This window comes from Populus alba, chromosome 5, assembly GCF_005239225.2.
Source record: "Populus alba chromosome 5, ASM523922v2, whole genome shotgun sequence".
NCBI classification, from domain to species: Eukaryota; Viridiplantae; Streptophyta; class Magnoliopsida; order Malpighiales; family Salicaceae; genus Populus; species Populus alba.
The window spans coordinates 22,126,054-22,142,699 of record NC_133288.1 but is presented as its reverse complement, the minus strand read 5'-3'; the positions used below and the strand labels follow the sequence as shown (position 1 = coordinate 22,142,699).

General features: G+C 35.2%; 2 protein-coding genes across 2 annotated transcripts; one reads left to right on the top strand and one right to left on the bottom strand.

Annotated features, from left to right (window-relative positions):
* The first annotated feature begins 803 nt into the window (after nt 1-803).
* Nucleotides 804-7,770, top strand: LOC118062013 (vacuolar protein sorting-associated protein 35B). Its single transcript, XM_035075679.2, has 22 exons — nt 804-1,084; nt 1,162-1,258; nt 1,326-1,449; nt 1,541-1,726; nt 1,885-1,972; nt 2,176-2,232; nt 2,326-2,415; nt 2,539-2,661; nt 3,037-3,111; nt 3,186-3,245; nt 3,547-3,663; nt 3,877-4,116; nt 4,196-4,261; nt 4,408-4,497; nt 4,893-4,982; nt 5,410-5,499; nt 5,781-5,849; nt 6,213-6,293; nt 6,433-6,540; nt 6,641-6,744; nt 6,939-7,052; nt 7,150-7,770. The coding sequence occupies exons 1-22, from the start codon at nt 992-994 to the stop codon at nt 7,358-7,360; spliced, it is 2,373 nt and encodes a 790-aa protein (XP_034931570.1). The 5' UTR covers nt 804-991; the 3' UTR covers nt 7,361-7,770.
* Nucleotides 7,771-7,999: 229 nt separating this feature from the next.
* LOC118062014 (rac-like GTP-binding protein ARAC1) lies at nt 8,000-11,094 on the bottom strand. The gene is made up of 7 exons (XM_035075680.2): nt 10,647-11,094; nt 9,972-10,059; nt 9,774-9,883; nt 9,631-9,694; nt 8,839-8,903; nt 8,663-8,728; nt 8,000-8,574 (listed from the first exon to the last, which is right to left on the bottom strand). Exons 1-7 carry the CDS (start codon nt 10,743-10,745, stop codon nt 8,473-8,475), a joined length of 594 nt encoding a protein of 197 aa, XP_034931571.1. The 5' UTR covers nt 10,746-11,094; the 3' UTR covers nt 8,000-8,472.
* Between the last annotated feature and the right edge of the window lie 5,552 nt (nt 11,095-16,646).

Sequence of the window (16,646 nt, the reverse complement as noted above, 5' to 3'; positions counted from 1 at the left end):
CTTCTGTTTTTGACTGTCATGGCTTTTGTAACTATTTTTAAAGCCAAACTTGTTATCAAAAGTTTTACTTAGAAATGTGATTTTGACTTTAAAAAAAAAGAAGACATTTTCCCTTCCTCCAAGAAAGACTCACCTTGAACTATCATGGCTTTGATAACTTGTATGTTGATATAAGAAAATTTATATTTGGGTATATACTCTTTTTAAGAGGAGCATTCTCATGGAAGAATAAAATAATACATTATTGTTGCATCCATTATAAAAATTGAATTTGTGGCATGCTTGGAAATCATAATTCAAGCCAATTGACTACAAAACTTTTTTATTATTATTAATGTGGGTATTCCGGGTTAGAATGTGCGCGTATTTTGATTAATCTTATAGGCCTAAAGTTATTGACCATATAAGCTTCTAGTGGCCATCATATTAGCTAATCACAAGATGGCTTGAACTTTAGATCATAAGAGAAAACAAACTTTTTGTTCCAAGTTTTTATTATTGAATCACCAGCTAGAAGGTTAAAAAAAAATTAAATTTTTTACATGTAATATATAAAAATTAGTATTATAATACCTATAAAGCACAAGAGTTATGATTTATATTAGTTCTTTCAATTAGTTAAGATGTATGATATAAGGTTTTAGCATTAATCATATATATATTATATATCATTAAAAAAAAAAAAACACAATGTCACGTGAGAAAAGTAAGAAATGTAAGACAAGAAGACCCTTGAGGATGAGATAGTAAGCTCTTGTATGATTTAATAAATATTAATGGTGAAATTCTGTTAGCTAATTAGGAAAAGTAGTTTTCCATTTATTTATTATACAAGGAGATATTACTTAAATTACATTTAGAATTTCGTTCTTTTATTAAAAACTTGATATAGATGATGGCACGTTTTTCTTAAATAGTTATTTGAACTTGAAAATATTCAAACTCTTGCTCACTGCAACTTCCTGATCCAAAGAGGAATCGCAGAGAAGAGATGATCTTAGCCGGAATAGAAGACGAAGACAAATGGCTAGCAGAAGGAATCGCCGGCATTCAACACAACGCCTTTTACATGCATCGCGCTTTGGTAATCGATGAAACTTTGCAATTTCACGTAATTTCCGATCCAAAACCCCAATTCTTTTCTCAATTTCCAAATCTCAGGACGCCAACAATCTCCGAGACGCTCTCAAATGTTCAGCTCTAATGCTATCAGAGCTTCGAACTTCTAAACTCTCTCCGCACAAATACTACGATCTCTGTAAGTTTCTAATCTTAATCTCTGAATTCTTCGAACTCAACTCAGTTGAATTTTATATATTTTTTAGATATGAGAGCGTTTGATGAATTGAGGAAACTAGAGATGTTTTTCAAAGACGAGAGTAGGCATGGCGTTTCGATTGTTGATTTATACGAACTCGTGCAGCATGCTGGCAATATATTGCCTAGACTGTAAGTTACATAAGTAACTGCTATTGTGATGTTTTTTTTGTTAATTTATTGTTTGGTTAAAGTTGGCATTGTTGAACTTTTTTTTAAATAGGTATCTACTGTGTACGGTAGGATCAGTGTATATCAAATCGAAGGAGGCTCCGGCTAAGGATGCGCTTAAGGATCTTGTAGAGATGTGTCGCGGTGTTCAAAATCCGATTCGAGGATTGTTTTTGAGAAGTTATCTTGCTCAAGTTAGTAGAGATAAATTACCCAACCTTGGGTCCGAGTATGAAGGGTAAGAGATGTTTGTTTCAGGAATTGGCTGTTTAAGTTTAGCTAGTCTCTTACTGTCATTGTGTTAGCAGTGTCTAAGGAATTGGATTTGTTCATAATTTCGCATGGTTATAAGTTTTTATCAGCTTTCAATTTGAATTCACTGCTGTTTTTCTGCAGAGGTGAGGACACAGCAATGGATGCAGTAGAATTTGTGCTGCAAAATTTCACCGAGATGAATAAACTTTGGGTTCGGATGCAGCATCAGGTTTGATGTATATCTGCCAACACCTGTGTTCCTATGTTTTTATTTTTTAGACATGCATAGGACCACAGTACTTGCACGCCATATGGGTAAAACGGATCATGAGAGCATGATTTTTGGCCATGCAGGTGTTTTGGTGTTTGTGATCATTCATACTCTTTGGTGATCCTGAGTTGAGGCCTTCAATTGGGCTTTCTCGTCTGCAGGGGCCTGTTAGGATTAGAGAGAAGCTGGAAAAGGAAAGAAATGAGCTCCGTGATCTTGTAAGCTTTTAATTTTTATCTATCAATGAAGAAGCACTCTCGTCGAAATGAACTTATAAGAATTACATGCATCTTATTTTCCTTTCTTCTTAGGTAGGGAAGAATCTCCATGTTCTTAGTCAGATTGAGGGCGTGAACCTTGAAATTTACAGAGACACTGTTCTTCCCAGAGTTTTAGAGCAGGTCTGATTCTGTCTGTTTTCTTTTGTAGGTTCGTTTTCCCTTGTTTTGAAATCTACAACATAAATACATCTCTATGTCGTATCTGATGATATGTTGAATTTTCATGTAAATACGCTGTTACAGATTGTCAACTGTAAAGATGAGCTGGCACAGTATTATTTAATGGACTGCATAATTCAAGTCTTTCCAGATGAGTACCACTTGCAGACCCTTGAGACATTGTTGGGGGCCTGCCCCCAGCTTCAGGTAGATTGTTTTCCAGTTCTACTGTTCAAGGACTGTTTTGTTCACAGACAGGACTAAACATTTCTAATCTGTGGCCCGTTACCATGATTTAGTTGCCTTAACTATTATGTAATGTACAAGCAAAATAAATTCTTCATGATGAACATTTTTAAAGTCTGGATAGCAGTACTTTATCATGTAGCTGTGCCCAATTTCAACAACCCCAACCATGGCTGGGTGCCACATTGGTATCTATTTATTTAGTTTTTAATGATTATTAAGTTTAATAACTATGTTATTATAACAATGCAAACGTTGTATTTGCCTTCTCATTCCTCTTTTATTTAAGGTCTACATGTTGATATATTTTCACTACGCAACCTTTTGTGGTTCCAGCCAACAGTTGACATTAAGACAGTGCTTTCACGATTAATGGAAAGATTGTCCAATTATGCTGCTTCAAGTCCGGATGTGAGTTATATTTATGACCCTGACCCTCATAAGTCATGCTTTTGCATTTTTGTTAATGATGTCTATTCTTCCAGGTTTTACCCGAGTTCCTACAAGTAGAAGCTTTTGCTAAATTGAGCAGTGCTATTGGAAAGGTAAATTTCTCCCAAGTAAAAGTAACAGAACAGTGCTTTGCTGGTGTTTAATATGACTCCTGAGCAGTGCTTTGAGAAATAGAATCATGGGTTGGCCTCTTGTAAAGGTAAGGTGCAAGACTAAAAACCAACAGTAATGTATCATAGTGACAGAAGTGAGTGAATTTGATGACAGCCCCAGAAGTTAAACAGAAACACTTAAATCCTTTAATATTTCTCTTTTAAATTATGTGTTTATTTCTATTGGTCTTTAATCTGGAATTAATCCTTCACAAGTTGACTGGCAAGATTTCCATGGCAGGTGATTGAAGCACAGGTTGACATGCCTATTGTTGGAGCCGTTACTTTGTACGTGTCTCTCCTCACATTTACACTACATGTTCATCCTGAACGCCTTGATTATGTGGATCAAGTACTGGTATGCTTTCTTTTAATAAATGTGAATAATACACTCATTTGGGCACATAAGATATTCCCCATTCTGCATGTTTTTTTAACATGATATCAGCTGGTCCAATTACCATACAAGCATACAGCATTCAGGGCACCTTCTTTGGGCTTCTGTACCAAATTGATATCAAAAGATGTATTCAATTGAACAACTTTTAATATTTTTTAAATTTATTTACAGGGGGCATGTGTTAAGCTCCTCTTTGGCAAGCCAAAGCTTGAAGAGGGCAGAGCAACAAAACAAATAGTTGCACTTCTGAGTGCTCCATTAGAAAAGTACAATGACATTGTCACTGCCTTAACGCTGTCTAATTACCCTCGTGTCATGGACTCTCTTGATGATGAAACAAATAAAACCATGGCAATGGTTATTATTCAGAGCATTATGAAAAATAATACTTGCATTTCTACTGCTGACAAGGTAAAGTATTCCTACTTATTCAAATCTCATACATTATTTTTTGAAAATATGGTAACCTTTGCTGTTTTTCTCATTCTAGATTGAGGTGTTGTTTGAATTATTAAAAGGACTGATAAAGGGTCTGGATGGGACTGCTGCAGATGAGGTGCATGTTGAAAGTTTTTGCAGCATGAATTTCATGTTGTAGATACATGGTTTGCATTATGAATTTCATTTTAGAAAGATGTGAATGGTCACTATTCTTTTGATAGCCTGCTTTCTAACACTCTCTTGATGTGCAAATATAAATAGCTCGACGAGGAGGATTTCAATGAAGAACAAAGTTCTGTCGCTCGCCTTATACATATGCTTTATAATGATGATTCAGAGGAAATGTTGAAGGTAAGCTATTGGTTTAGAGGTTTCTTTGCAGGCTTATTATGATGTTAACTTTTCTTCAATAGGTTTATTAATTGTTATAATATCGCATATATTATTAGTAAAGTGAGGAACTTGGATGAGCTTCTCCTGGACAAATGTACCTTATATTTATTTAGGCTTATTAAAATTGAGAAGCCGATTGATTACTGTGAAATTTAAATGTTTGGAGCCTTTGGATGAACTTCTCCTAGACAAATGTATTTTATATTTATGCAGTCTTATTAAAATTGAGAAACAATTGATTACTTTGAAATTTAAACGTTTGGAGCCTTGAGGTTTATACTGTTTAGGCCCTGTACTTTCATACAAGTTCACCTTATTGATTTTTTTAAATAAAAAAGTCTCTTTTCATTCAGATTATCTGCACTGTGAGGAAGCATATAATGGCTGGAGGGCCAACACGATTACCTTTTACAGTTCCTCCTCTCATATTCTCTGCACTCAGGGTATGTTCCTTCCATTTGCAGGTGCTGTAGGATTAATCTCTTCACTGTCAATGTGTGCTTGACTCTAGCGAGCTTGCCAGATTGTATGCCTGATGTCAAATTAAATGAATCAATTTAGATCTGAATGTGTGACATTGCATATTGCAATCTTTTCAATCAACCTTGCTATGGTTATGTAGCACTTTGCTATTCACATAGGACAGGCTTTTGGATGGAGAAAAATTGGTCTTAAGGATTCTAGATTTCTGAGACTTAAGAGCTGTGGATGTGGTGTAAATTTGTGATCTCTGATCTTACAACAGGAGTTTTCTTTAGTGACTTTTATGTTCCTGCATAACCCTAGACAAACAATGCGGAGGTTTGTCTACAGGAGTACTTAATATTGTCTTGAACTGAACTGTTCATCAAAATTCTGTGTGCTTTGCAGTTGGTGAGAAAGTTGCAAGCTCAGGATGGAAATGTAGTAGGAGAAGAAGAGCCTGCAACACCTAAGAAAATTTTTCAGCTTCTGAATGAGGTAAATTTATATCAGCAATTTTTTATTTCTGTTAAGATGTGCCATGACTGATGCCTTTACATGTTCCCTGCGTATATTGTTTTTTCACCCTGTTGAGTTTACCCATTATGGACAATTTCCTTGCCAAAAGCGTGCTCAAATTTCTTTTCTTTTCTTTTTCTTGCTTTCTTATCAGCCCATTGCTTCCTTGCTGGTCACTTGTTCAATGTTATATGCTAATGTTCCCTTCTTTGATTTAATTCATCTTCTTGATGCTTATAGTTTGCTATTTTTTTTATCAGACAATTGAGGCACTTTCATCGGTTCCCTCACCTGAGCTGGCATTAAGGTTGTACTTGCAATGTGCTCAGGTATACCATGGCTAAACTTGGTATTTCAGAAAATAGACCTGGAAATGATCAAAAGGAAAAAAATATTTATGTTCAAAGTCCAAAAAAAAAAAAAAAAAAAACAGTTATAAAATTCATGCATGCATGTATCCCTTACACAATGACATTTGAAATACAGCAAAAAAGGGCTTTTCTTTATTCTTTGAGCCATTTTCTGGCTTGAAAGGCTATAATGTCCCCTTACCTCTCTGGTTTCATTACTAATGTCACCATTGCTTTTACCATATCTTATAAGGGATAGCTTTTCTGCTCACACTTGTGTGCAGACTTATGCTTAATTATGCATTTCTGACCTCTTTTTTGTTGTTCTATGATCACAATCAGGCTGCCAATGACTATGATCTTGAGCCAGTTGCTTATGAATTTTTTACACAGGCATTCATATTATATGAAGAAGAAGTTGTGGTAATTACTTGCAAGCCATTTCCTTCCACTCGAGCCACACACAAAGAGTGACCGTCTGCATGTTCTTGAAATAAAGAGTGTCGTGGGTCACATTTACCTAATTAATTTGTTTATTAATTACATCTATACACTGTTCAAGGACTCAAAGGCCCAGGTGACTGCAATGCATCTAATAATCGGGGCTCTCCAGAGGATGAATGTATTGGGTGTTGAGAACAGGGACACTCTAACACACAAGGCCACAGGAGTAATAGTGCTTGCTTATCCTGTTATTACGTTGTCATTTCCATGCAGATTTTTTCCAAAACCTTTACCGTCTCCTTGACTTTTCTTTCGCCTTTTGTCAGTATTCTGCAAAGCTTTTGAAGAGACCTGATCAGTGCAGAGCAGTGTACGCTTGCTCACATCTATTTTGGGTTGATGAAAAGGATGGCATCAAGGATGGGGAAAGGTGCTGTACCTTTTTGCTTAAAACCATTGTATTCTACTTGAATAACTGTACAGTTTTGTCCATAAATCAGTTGGTCCCCTGCCAGGTGTTCTTAGTTTTGAATCTACATTATTCCAGGTTGTAACAAGTTTTAGCTTCTTATATATGTGAGGAACTCTTGAGAGTATGACTCCAGATGCCTTCTCTAATTGCAGGGTCCTCCTTTGCCTCAAGCGTGCCTTGAGAATTGCAAATGCAGCTCAGCAGATGGCCAATGCAGTAAGTGGTACAAGTGGGCCGGTCACATTGTTGGTTGAAATATTGAACAAGTGAGCAGCTTGAACCTGTAATTTTAAATTTCTCATCCCTATGTCACATTTTGTCTGGCATTATACGGTAATTATGGACCCTCTGCACATGCTTCAGGTACCTGTACTTTTTTGAGAAAGGAAACCCACAGGTTACCAGTGCTGCAATCCAGGGGCTGGTAGAATTAATCACTAATGAGATGCAGAGTGACTCCACCACACCAGATCCAGCGTCAGAAGCCTTCTTTGCCAGCACAATCCGGTACATTCAGTTCCAGAAACAAAAGGGAGGTGTCGTGGGTGAGAAATTTGGGCCTATCAAGGTGTAAATAAGATGTCCGGGAGTTGTTTGGGATTCGACGGGAGGAGTCGTCCAGGAGTGTTGGTTGTGTTCTTGAAAGAAAAAAAAAATCCGAATTTCTTAAATTATTATCTGTGGTGGATTCTTCTTGGGGGAAAATGTTTCAAATAATTATTGGTCAAGGCGTTGTGGTGCCCAAGTGCCTTTTTTTCTCCGGGTACGTGTCATCTGTACAAGTGCCTATTATTCGGCTAAAGTGACTGAAATATTTCATTGCATGTATACTATACATTGGAAAGGTATCGGGTGGCTTAAAAACTGTGTTATTGCGAGTCACGTCAGCTCTGTCATATACCTTCTGAGGGAGACATTCTACTTGTATACACGAATTTTGTCCCAAGGCAGCATGCTTATGAAAGAGGCAGGGTGGTTGTTTTACATGTTATGCATTCAAAGCTTAAAAGGAAAGGGAACTCGAAATTACACGCTCCATGTTAACAGGAATGGCTCCTACTATGCTCCTTAGCATCTGTACGCTGGAATAAAATACCTTTGGAAGAAATAATAATGTTTTTGACGATTCCATAACCTGTCATGGCCATTTCTTGAACTAAATTCAGGTTCAGAAACTCTTAGTGTTTAATTCAATCCCAGTACAAGAGGTAAATAGCATGGAATCCAAAAGCGAGGAATACATTATAGCTTAAACTGAATACAAAACAACAATCATATTGTCGTACAAATCTACTGCAGAATAGGGTACGAAGCAAGTGGCCAGAGATTCTGCGAACCTCGTAGAGGAGGTCAGCTACATAGATTAATCACATCATCTCATGCCAGGAAGTTAATACGAGAGGGACAAATTTAGATATTACAAGCCGAATTTAACCCCAAAAAAAAGAAAACGCATTTTGGACAAGGAATGCAATTCAATTACAGACCACGAGATTGAGGAAAACACGAAACAATCAATCTGGTGTTTTCATGGAAATCCCCAGAATGTCAGTCGAGACTATACAAGACTTCCTGCTTCCTTGAGGGGGCCAAAGAATGGAAAGAGGTGACACAGCAATGACTGACTGCAGTGAGTGGCAGGCAGGCCATCTTCTATTCTGTCAAACCTAATCATGCCTTTGTCAATTACAATATGGAGCAAGCCTTTTGCCCCTTTTTCTTCTTCTTCTTTTGCTTTGGAGGCTGCAGCACCACCTTTATGGCCGCATCAAAGACCCCCTTCACATTCTGAAATTACAAAATAAATCCCATCAATGGCAATGGCATAACACAGTGCCCATGGAGAACAAAAAAAAGAGAGAGAGGATGTGTATACCTGCTGTGTTTTCGAACTACATTCAATGTAGAAAGGAGCTCCAATTAGTTTTTTCAGTTCCTCTCCCTTCAACAAAAGCCAAGACAAGAAATTAATTAAAAGGAACCTATACAAAGAAAGTTTTGGTGCGTGGTGTGTTGGGGGAAGGAGAGACACTCGAGGATGGTCATATTTACCTGAGCAGTAGTAATTGGCACTGCACCAGGATGGTCAACAAAGAATTGCTTGTCTTCTCGAAGATCTGCAGATGGAAAACGATTATAACCGTAAGAGAAGTTTCGCTTTGAAAAACATTAGTTTGAGACAAATTTTAGTCCCCGGTTGATAATGAGAAGCATCTCTCGAATTGTAGTCCTTTATTGGAAAAGGGGATTGTTTCTCATTTTCGACAATTGTGCATAACATAATCAAGAACCAGTACAAAAAACAGTACTTGATGACATTGTGCATAATGGAAGCAAAGAAAGAACAGCTGCTAATCAGCTAATACAGAGTTGTTTTGCATCTTGATAAAAGATGATACGGAAAATGGATGCAAATAGTTCGGATGAGAATAGAGTACTAAAACCTAAAAAACATTGAGCTCCCTAGAATCAATGCCTTGATCCTAGAATCATTGCAACCTAACATTCTCAAAAAGCATTAAATAAGAACATATCAAATTTTCTAAATACATGCCAAAATGAAAAGAAAAGAAAAGTGCAAAAGGGAAAATAAGCAATGTGTTGTGCAGTTATTGATTGTAATATAAGCTAGGACATGGTTGATGATTGCTGATCAAGGTTAAGACTGGGCCAAGATCAAAGCCATGTTGAACTGGTATGTTGCACAAAGGGACAGCGATTAGTCAGTTTAATATGATGCAGAAGTCCTATAACAGTAGCTTAGCCTAGAAAATCCAACCAGCTAGTGAGACAATTCAGATATTCCATTTCGCGATTAAAATGTGGTGATAGAGATAGTCTTACCAAGTTTTGTTCCAACGAGAATAATTGGAACCCCGGGAGCATAATGCCTCAGTTCTGGAATCCACTGAAATGGAAAACCAGCAAAAAGAAAATTATCAGTACAAGGAAATTAATCAAACAATTATTCATAGACAATCCATAACCTTTTTGGCAACGTTTTCATAGCTGGCCTTGCTGATTAAAGAGAATGCAAGAATAAAGACGTCTGCCCCACGATAACTCAAAGGTCTTAATCTATTGTAATCCTCTTGACCTGTTCAATGAAATTCTTTAAACTCAGCGCAAGAAAGCACCCCAACTTATAAACAAATGAATAACAAGATTTTGTAAAGAAAAATTACCAGCTGTATCCCATAATCCTAAGTTGACAGTGTTTCCATCCACAACCACATTCGCACTGAAGTTGTCAAAAACAGTTGGTACATAGTCCTGTTTCGCATCACAATAGCCAAAAACCAGATAATGACAACATTAATAACTGGTGATGTGTCCCCGGACATTATTTAACGAAAAGCAAAAAACACACTACAATACACACCATATAGACCTCTAGACTATTTTAAACTCCAAATCATTTCTAAAAAATCACCAAAACATCAATGTACATTGAAATCTGCCCAGGGATTCTTCGAAATTCAGCAATGAATAATTACCGATCTAGATAACCCAAATGACTAATTCTTATAAACACAATCCATGCATTTATCATGAAAAGTATACAACAGGAGCCCTAAATTTCAAGTTCAAATCTAATTTTGTAGCCTCAACTCTATACCAGATAAAAGAACACTAAAAACTGGAAAAAAAAAAAAAACAAGAAAAATTCAGTAAAATTGCTAAAAAAGTATCTTCACAAATCAGAACAAGATAATCTCAGAGAATGATGCTTCCAACTAAATTCTACGATCAAGCAAGATAAAAAGATCTCCCACAAAAGACCGAAATTACGAAAACGTCCATAGACAATGTGCAAAGTTACGATAGAGGAAACACGGAGAGAGAAAAAGAGAAAGTACCGTAGGGAAAGTATTGCTGGTGTAGGAAATAAGCATACATGTTTTGCCAACGGCGCCGTCGCCAACAGTCACGCACTTAATGAACCTGGACGCGCTCATTTCAACCGTCCGATCTCTTCACTTATCACTACAACAACTACTACTTCTTCAATGCCTTCGATTTCTCCTTTGCCTCTCTTTTCTCTGATCAGAAATTGAAGCCGATGATAGTGACCTAGAGTTATGGTTGTTCATTACCAGTTAAAGAATTGAAATAATCGGACGCTAAGACTCGTTAAAGAACCCTAATTTGAGGAGTGAAGAAAATATTGGAGAGCTAAATAACCCTAATTTTTCAATGCGAGAAGAGAGAGCGGGGAAGATAGGCAACGAAGAGAGAAGAGGAGAAGGGACAATATTTTTGCGGTAGAAGCGTATGTGTTGGGATTGGCTTACCTAGACAACCTTTTGCCAGCTAATCCCTATCCAAAAGTCTAACCACTCTTCCTTTTCTAATTGCCTAAAGTTAATAGCAAATCTTTTCAGTTAAAATATCATTAATGTTTTTTTTTCCATTATTATTTTTTAACTTTTTTTGAATTTATTTATTTTTGTAACAGTTTTTTATATATAAAAAAGTAATATTTGATTTTTATCTTCTAATAAAATAAATAGAAACAATTAAAATGGAGGGCAACGTCTCTGCTTTATTTTATGTTTTGAAAATATAAAAAATTACTAAAAATTATTCTAGAAACAAATTTATTTTTACATTTTTTTTAAGTTATCAAACATATTTTGGTTATTATTATTTTTATTTATTATATCTTGAGATAGTAAATAAACACTATACAAGATACTATTATTTAATTTTTTGGAATTCTTTATTTTTTACAGTTAGTTTTAAATAATTTTTGTATATGAGAAAATAATAAAATACTTTCATTTTTTTTGTAATTGTAGTTTAATTAGTGTGAGTAAATCTATTTATGTTTGTTCGGGTATATTAACCTAGGAGATTTCCGACTTAATGTATGATTCGGGATTGGATTTCAAGTTGAACAAGGAAAGATATTAACTTGGTAAAATTAGATTAACCTGAGCAAGTTTTATTAAATTTAGTTGGATGAAATAATATTATTTTGATTAAATTTGCAAGTTAAATCGATAACTTAATGATGAAGGTTTTTTTAAAGTTAATACTTTATTTAGATGTGCGCGCGCGCGTGTGATTGACTATGTGAAAATGAACAGATTTGCTTCTAATGTGAAATCAATATATGTATGATTAATGTCTCATTAATGGTGTGGACGGGCAGAGATGTGAAGGCAATAAATAGCAGTGATGGTAGCATTCAAGGTGCTGATAATGGTAGATCGATCTCTCGGAGAAAGCACCCACTCAAGCACCAAGTAGCTAATGAGCAATTAGGTTAATAATTCATCAAAAATCAATTCTGCCGTTAACAAAATAAACCATGCCAGTTAAGCCTCGAGGCTTGATCAATGGTTGAATTGTTTTTAATAGAAATTTTCAAGTTCAAAACTCTTAAAAAGGATTTCTATGTATTTAGTATTAAAATATAAAATATTCATATTAAAAATATATTAAAAAAATATTTACAGTTAGTTTTAAATAAGAGAGAGCTCTCTCCATAAAAAATTTCTTGCCTTCGAAGGGATGCAACGAGACAAGATGATGCCCATGCTATAATGTGGTTTAGGTGGCATGGCCCTTCATTTTCCAGGCTGTTTGACTTGACAAAGTCCAATCAAATGACTGGCTGTAACCACTAGTGGATGATCTATAAGATAAAACCACTAGTGCAAATAATGCAATAAGTGTAAAAATCATATCATTCTCCTAGCTAGTTGTATTCACGAAGACGGTATGCTTTCTGACGAATTTGGAAAAATAAACTTAATAATATCTCTCCATCTACAATACCATTATCTTAAAAGCAAAATTATTAAAAACATTATTTGAAGAAAAAAAGAAAGTAAGCCAAGGTAGATTTTAACCGGGCATGATTTTTTAAAATCTAACCCAGGCTAAATTTTAGATTGACTCTCTACTAAATTTAGATTTTATTTGGAAAACGTGGTTGATTATTTTGATAAGCTAATGTTAAAAAATATTTTTTTTTTAATAATTTTTTTAATATATTTTTAAATAAAAAGTTTTTTAAACCGAAAAATTTACTACATCATCAAACACACATTTTTGTAAAATTGCTCAGAGCCAAACAAGGACCTATTAAACTAGCACACATCATCTTTGCCTTCTCGAGTCGGGTCAAATGAGCTGTGCTTTCAGCTATTTTTTGTCTCCAAAGTTTCAACCAAACAAGGGAAATTCGCACAGAAACAAAGACAAGGAGGATATGGAGTGGCATGGAATGTCAATCAACGTGTCTGGCATTTTAGTTCCATCAAAGGGGTAGCGTTAAGGAATCAAAAAGACGTGGCCAGGTCTAATCCAGCCCCAATAGTCTTTGTACGAACATCATCTTTTATTCCACGTCAATAATAAATTAATAACAATCACAAATATGGATGCCCACAAGTTCTTGTATTTTCCTCCTGGCAAAAAAAGAAGAGAAAATGTTGTTGGAGTTTCATGGATCATGGCATCATGTCAAGAATTTTTGGTGATTTGATTTATCCTCGAAAGAAAGCAATCCCGCTCCACTAATTGCGTAATTAAGTATAATTTACCCATAATCTGCAGAGCACATGGGGAGAATTCTATTAGCAGATTCGAGCTTGTTGGATCGTGGCCTACCGAGCACCAACCCCTCCAACAACTTTCTTGTAGCTAATATATCTACTTTAATTCTAGTTTCTTTTGTATATTATATTGCTGGCGAGATTCATAAGTTGATTAATTTATGCCCTTGAAAGTAAAAAAGAACTTGAACCAGGCAAAAAAATCAAAGATTGGAGCAAGTGTACAAGGTTGCTCGAAACAAGACAGAGAGAGCTGGTATCTGACTAGGATTCGGTGTAAGAACTTTTTCAGGCCCGAATCTGGACAAGCAATCGCTCAGAAAACCAAACTGGGCAAATCCAGCCGAAATTCCTAAGTTTCTGGCTGGTTTTAGTCCCAGCTTCTGTTCTAGGATGTGAATGAAAATTGGTGATAAAATGAGGCTTAAGCAACTGTCAACTGATTCAAAATGTCTGCACACTTTCAGCTTGGTTAGGTTAAGTTATAGGAAGACTTTTTTCTTTCTTTTTTGGCTTAGATTCCTTGTAAAAGGGCCTATTGCTTATAATTATGTGTTCTTTTCCCGTTATAAACTGACTAATTGTTTATAAATACCACCAGGTTTTCCGATGAGCTGGTTATGGCTTCCGATGTCGACCACTCTCCCATGTTGCTTGCAGAACTGCAATACTGTCTTCCATAAGCTTATCTAAAACCCTCCTGGACAAACTTTTCAGATTTTGTATCCAATGCACTTGTAACTTCATCCAAGAGAAGAATGGAAGGGTCTTTTAAGTATTGCCCTAGCAATTGCTTTCTCTGTTTCTATACGTACTATATCTTGAGTAGAAAATGGTTAAAAACTTAATCAAGTAACGCCAATGTACAGTAGGGAAGAGAGACAGATTTGAACCGACTTGCATTATAGTTATCAGACCAGCTTGGGGTTTGACTCGACTCGAGGTCTTGATCGTGAGACCTGGTTTATTGTAAATTGATGTTTTTTAATTTTTTTTAAAAATATAAAATATCTCTATTTTATATAAAAATTATAAAATAAAGTCTGAGTTTGATATAATTAACAAAGCTATATATTAATTTTTCGAGACATTTAAATTTATTTTATCAAACAAGGAGCTGTGACATATTTGCCTCTTTGTTCAGGAGTTTATATTTGAAGAATTGTATTTTTTTTTTTTTTTTTTCAGGAATTGGAACCTTTACGGGGTACGGTTGAAATTTCACAAGATTACGAAGGTTGGCCTGATAGGCTTCAAGATCCATAAGAATTTAATTGGATATCCAGGCCTGCTTAAACTAATTAAGCAAACGGAAGCCCAAACCAAAGGTGTATCACCGTTTATTTAGGCCAGCTTAAATTAGCCCTACAAATAGTTTGACGCTTATAATTTTTATCCAGCCCGTAAAACAATAATTTGATTAGATAAAAAGTTTTTTGTTTTATTGCATTATATCATACATGTATTTTAAATTTTGGTTTTATAGAAACTAAAATAATGTATCTTTTATTTATTTTGCATTAAAATTCATTTCAGATATTTGTGCTATATTCCAAGTTTAAGTCTTGAAAAAAAATATAGATGGAATTTGCTCTCCATCAAATCTAAATTTTTTTGTTTTTTTGAATATGAAAAGATAAAAAATTCATTGCAATTGTCAGAAATACTAAATCCACTTAAGGCAAAAATAGAGGGTGATTTGTTAAGAATTGTTGTAAAATGGACACTTTAATTTAATATTTTACAGATTTAATTAAACATATTTTTTAAAAAATTACAACCTCAAACACCACTACAATACTAAACAAATAGATATTTTCTGATTGTGATTTCCGGAAAGTAATATATACTTGAGCATTATTCAACTCAAACTTATATAATTTGAGCTCCAATTAAATGTGATTTGAGCTCTTTCATATATTTTTTATATATATGGTAGATTGGACGGTGTACATTAAATTATCCGTGATTGAAAATAGAAAGGGGCCACACTCGTGATGATTACTTGATTAGAACAAAGTTTATGATCATGGTTATTCACGTGACCTTTCCAATTAATTTCCCCGAAAAAAATAAAAAATAAAAAATAAAACACCCTACCTAGCTCCCTCGTTCTTCAAGCTAATTGCTACCTTCGAAACTAGCAATTTGCAGGAGACCTTGCAAGCTGGCATAGAAATTAAGAAGCATGATCCCATTTTGTTGGGATAGTTGTATCCCTGCGTGTATAGATTGATGTTCTGCAATGAGATTCGACTATGATATAATCACATGCTCTATGTCTTTATTGATTTATAACGATTTAAACTCATATACTCGATTTGATATTGTAATTTATTTTTTATTGATTTATAATGGCTTAAACTTGTATATAAAATACTCGATACTATATGTTATTGCAGAAACAAGTCATTTCAAATTGTTGAAATTGTTAAAAGCAGTAGTTGATACTTGGAATTTTTTTTAATATATGTGTTATTGCAAGATCTATATTTCAAGCAATTAAGATTTGCAGCATCGGTTCATATATATTTCGAAGAGCTCGTTCTGGTTTTGTTGCTATATTAAACACCATTAAGCTCCGCTATCGAAGTTACTGTTTTTTTAGCGTTTCTTCTTTCCCTTTTGCCATTCCCTTTCAGGAGAGGTGATGAAAAGATGAGTCCAAACCTCCTATGAATGTTGACGCTTGACAGAAGTTTCAGAACAATGTGAGTGACAGCCACCACTACTATCCAATCTTCCACTTGCAATCTCCAATTAAGTATTTCTAGATATAAAAAAAAAAAATAACAAGATTACATGTCTTCTTTAACTTGTTTGTGCACCCCAATTCAAAAACGCAGGTGGTGAACACAAACTTCCTTGAGAAACAACAAAGAGAAAAGAAGAAAGCCACAACCAGGCAAGCACATGCCTCTCGGCTGTGCTTTTTATTTACAGATATTAAAAGATCAACCTGCATTATCACCCACCACATAGTAACAAGAGGAAATAACTTCACTTCACCGCAGACGTAAAAGTCGCCGGAGATTATCTGTAGCTCCAGCATCAATCCCGGCAGCTTCAGCAGAACAACTAAGCTTTGGTCTCATGGAAAACTTGGGCAAAGGTAAGCTGCTTGGATGTGGAGATAGTGCAAACGCCGAACCTGAAAACTTCTCAAAATCTTCCATTAAAACAGTACTATTAATAACACCATTACCTGATACTGTCGCTGATGACGATGATAAAACCTTTGAAACATCTTTTGGCAAATCTTTTGGGTCAGGTCCTAATGGTACAGTAGAT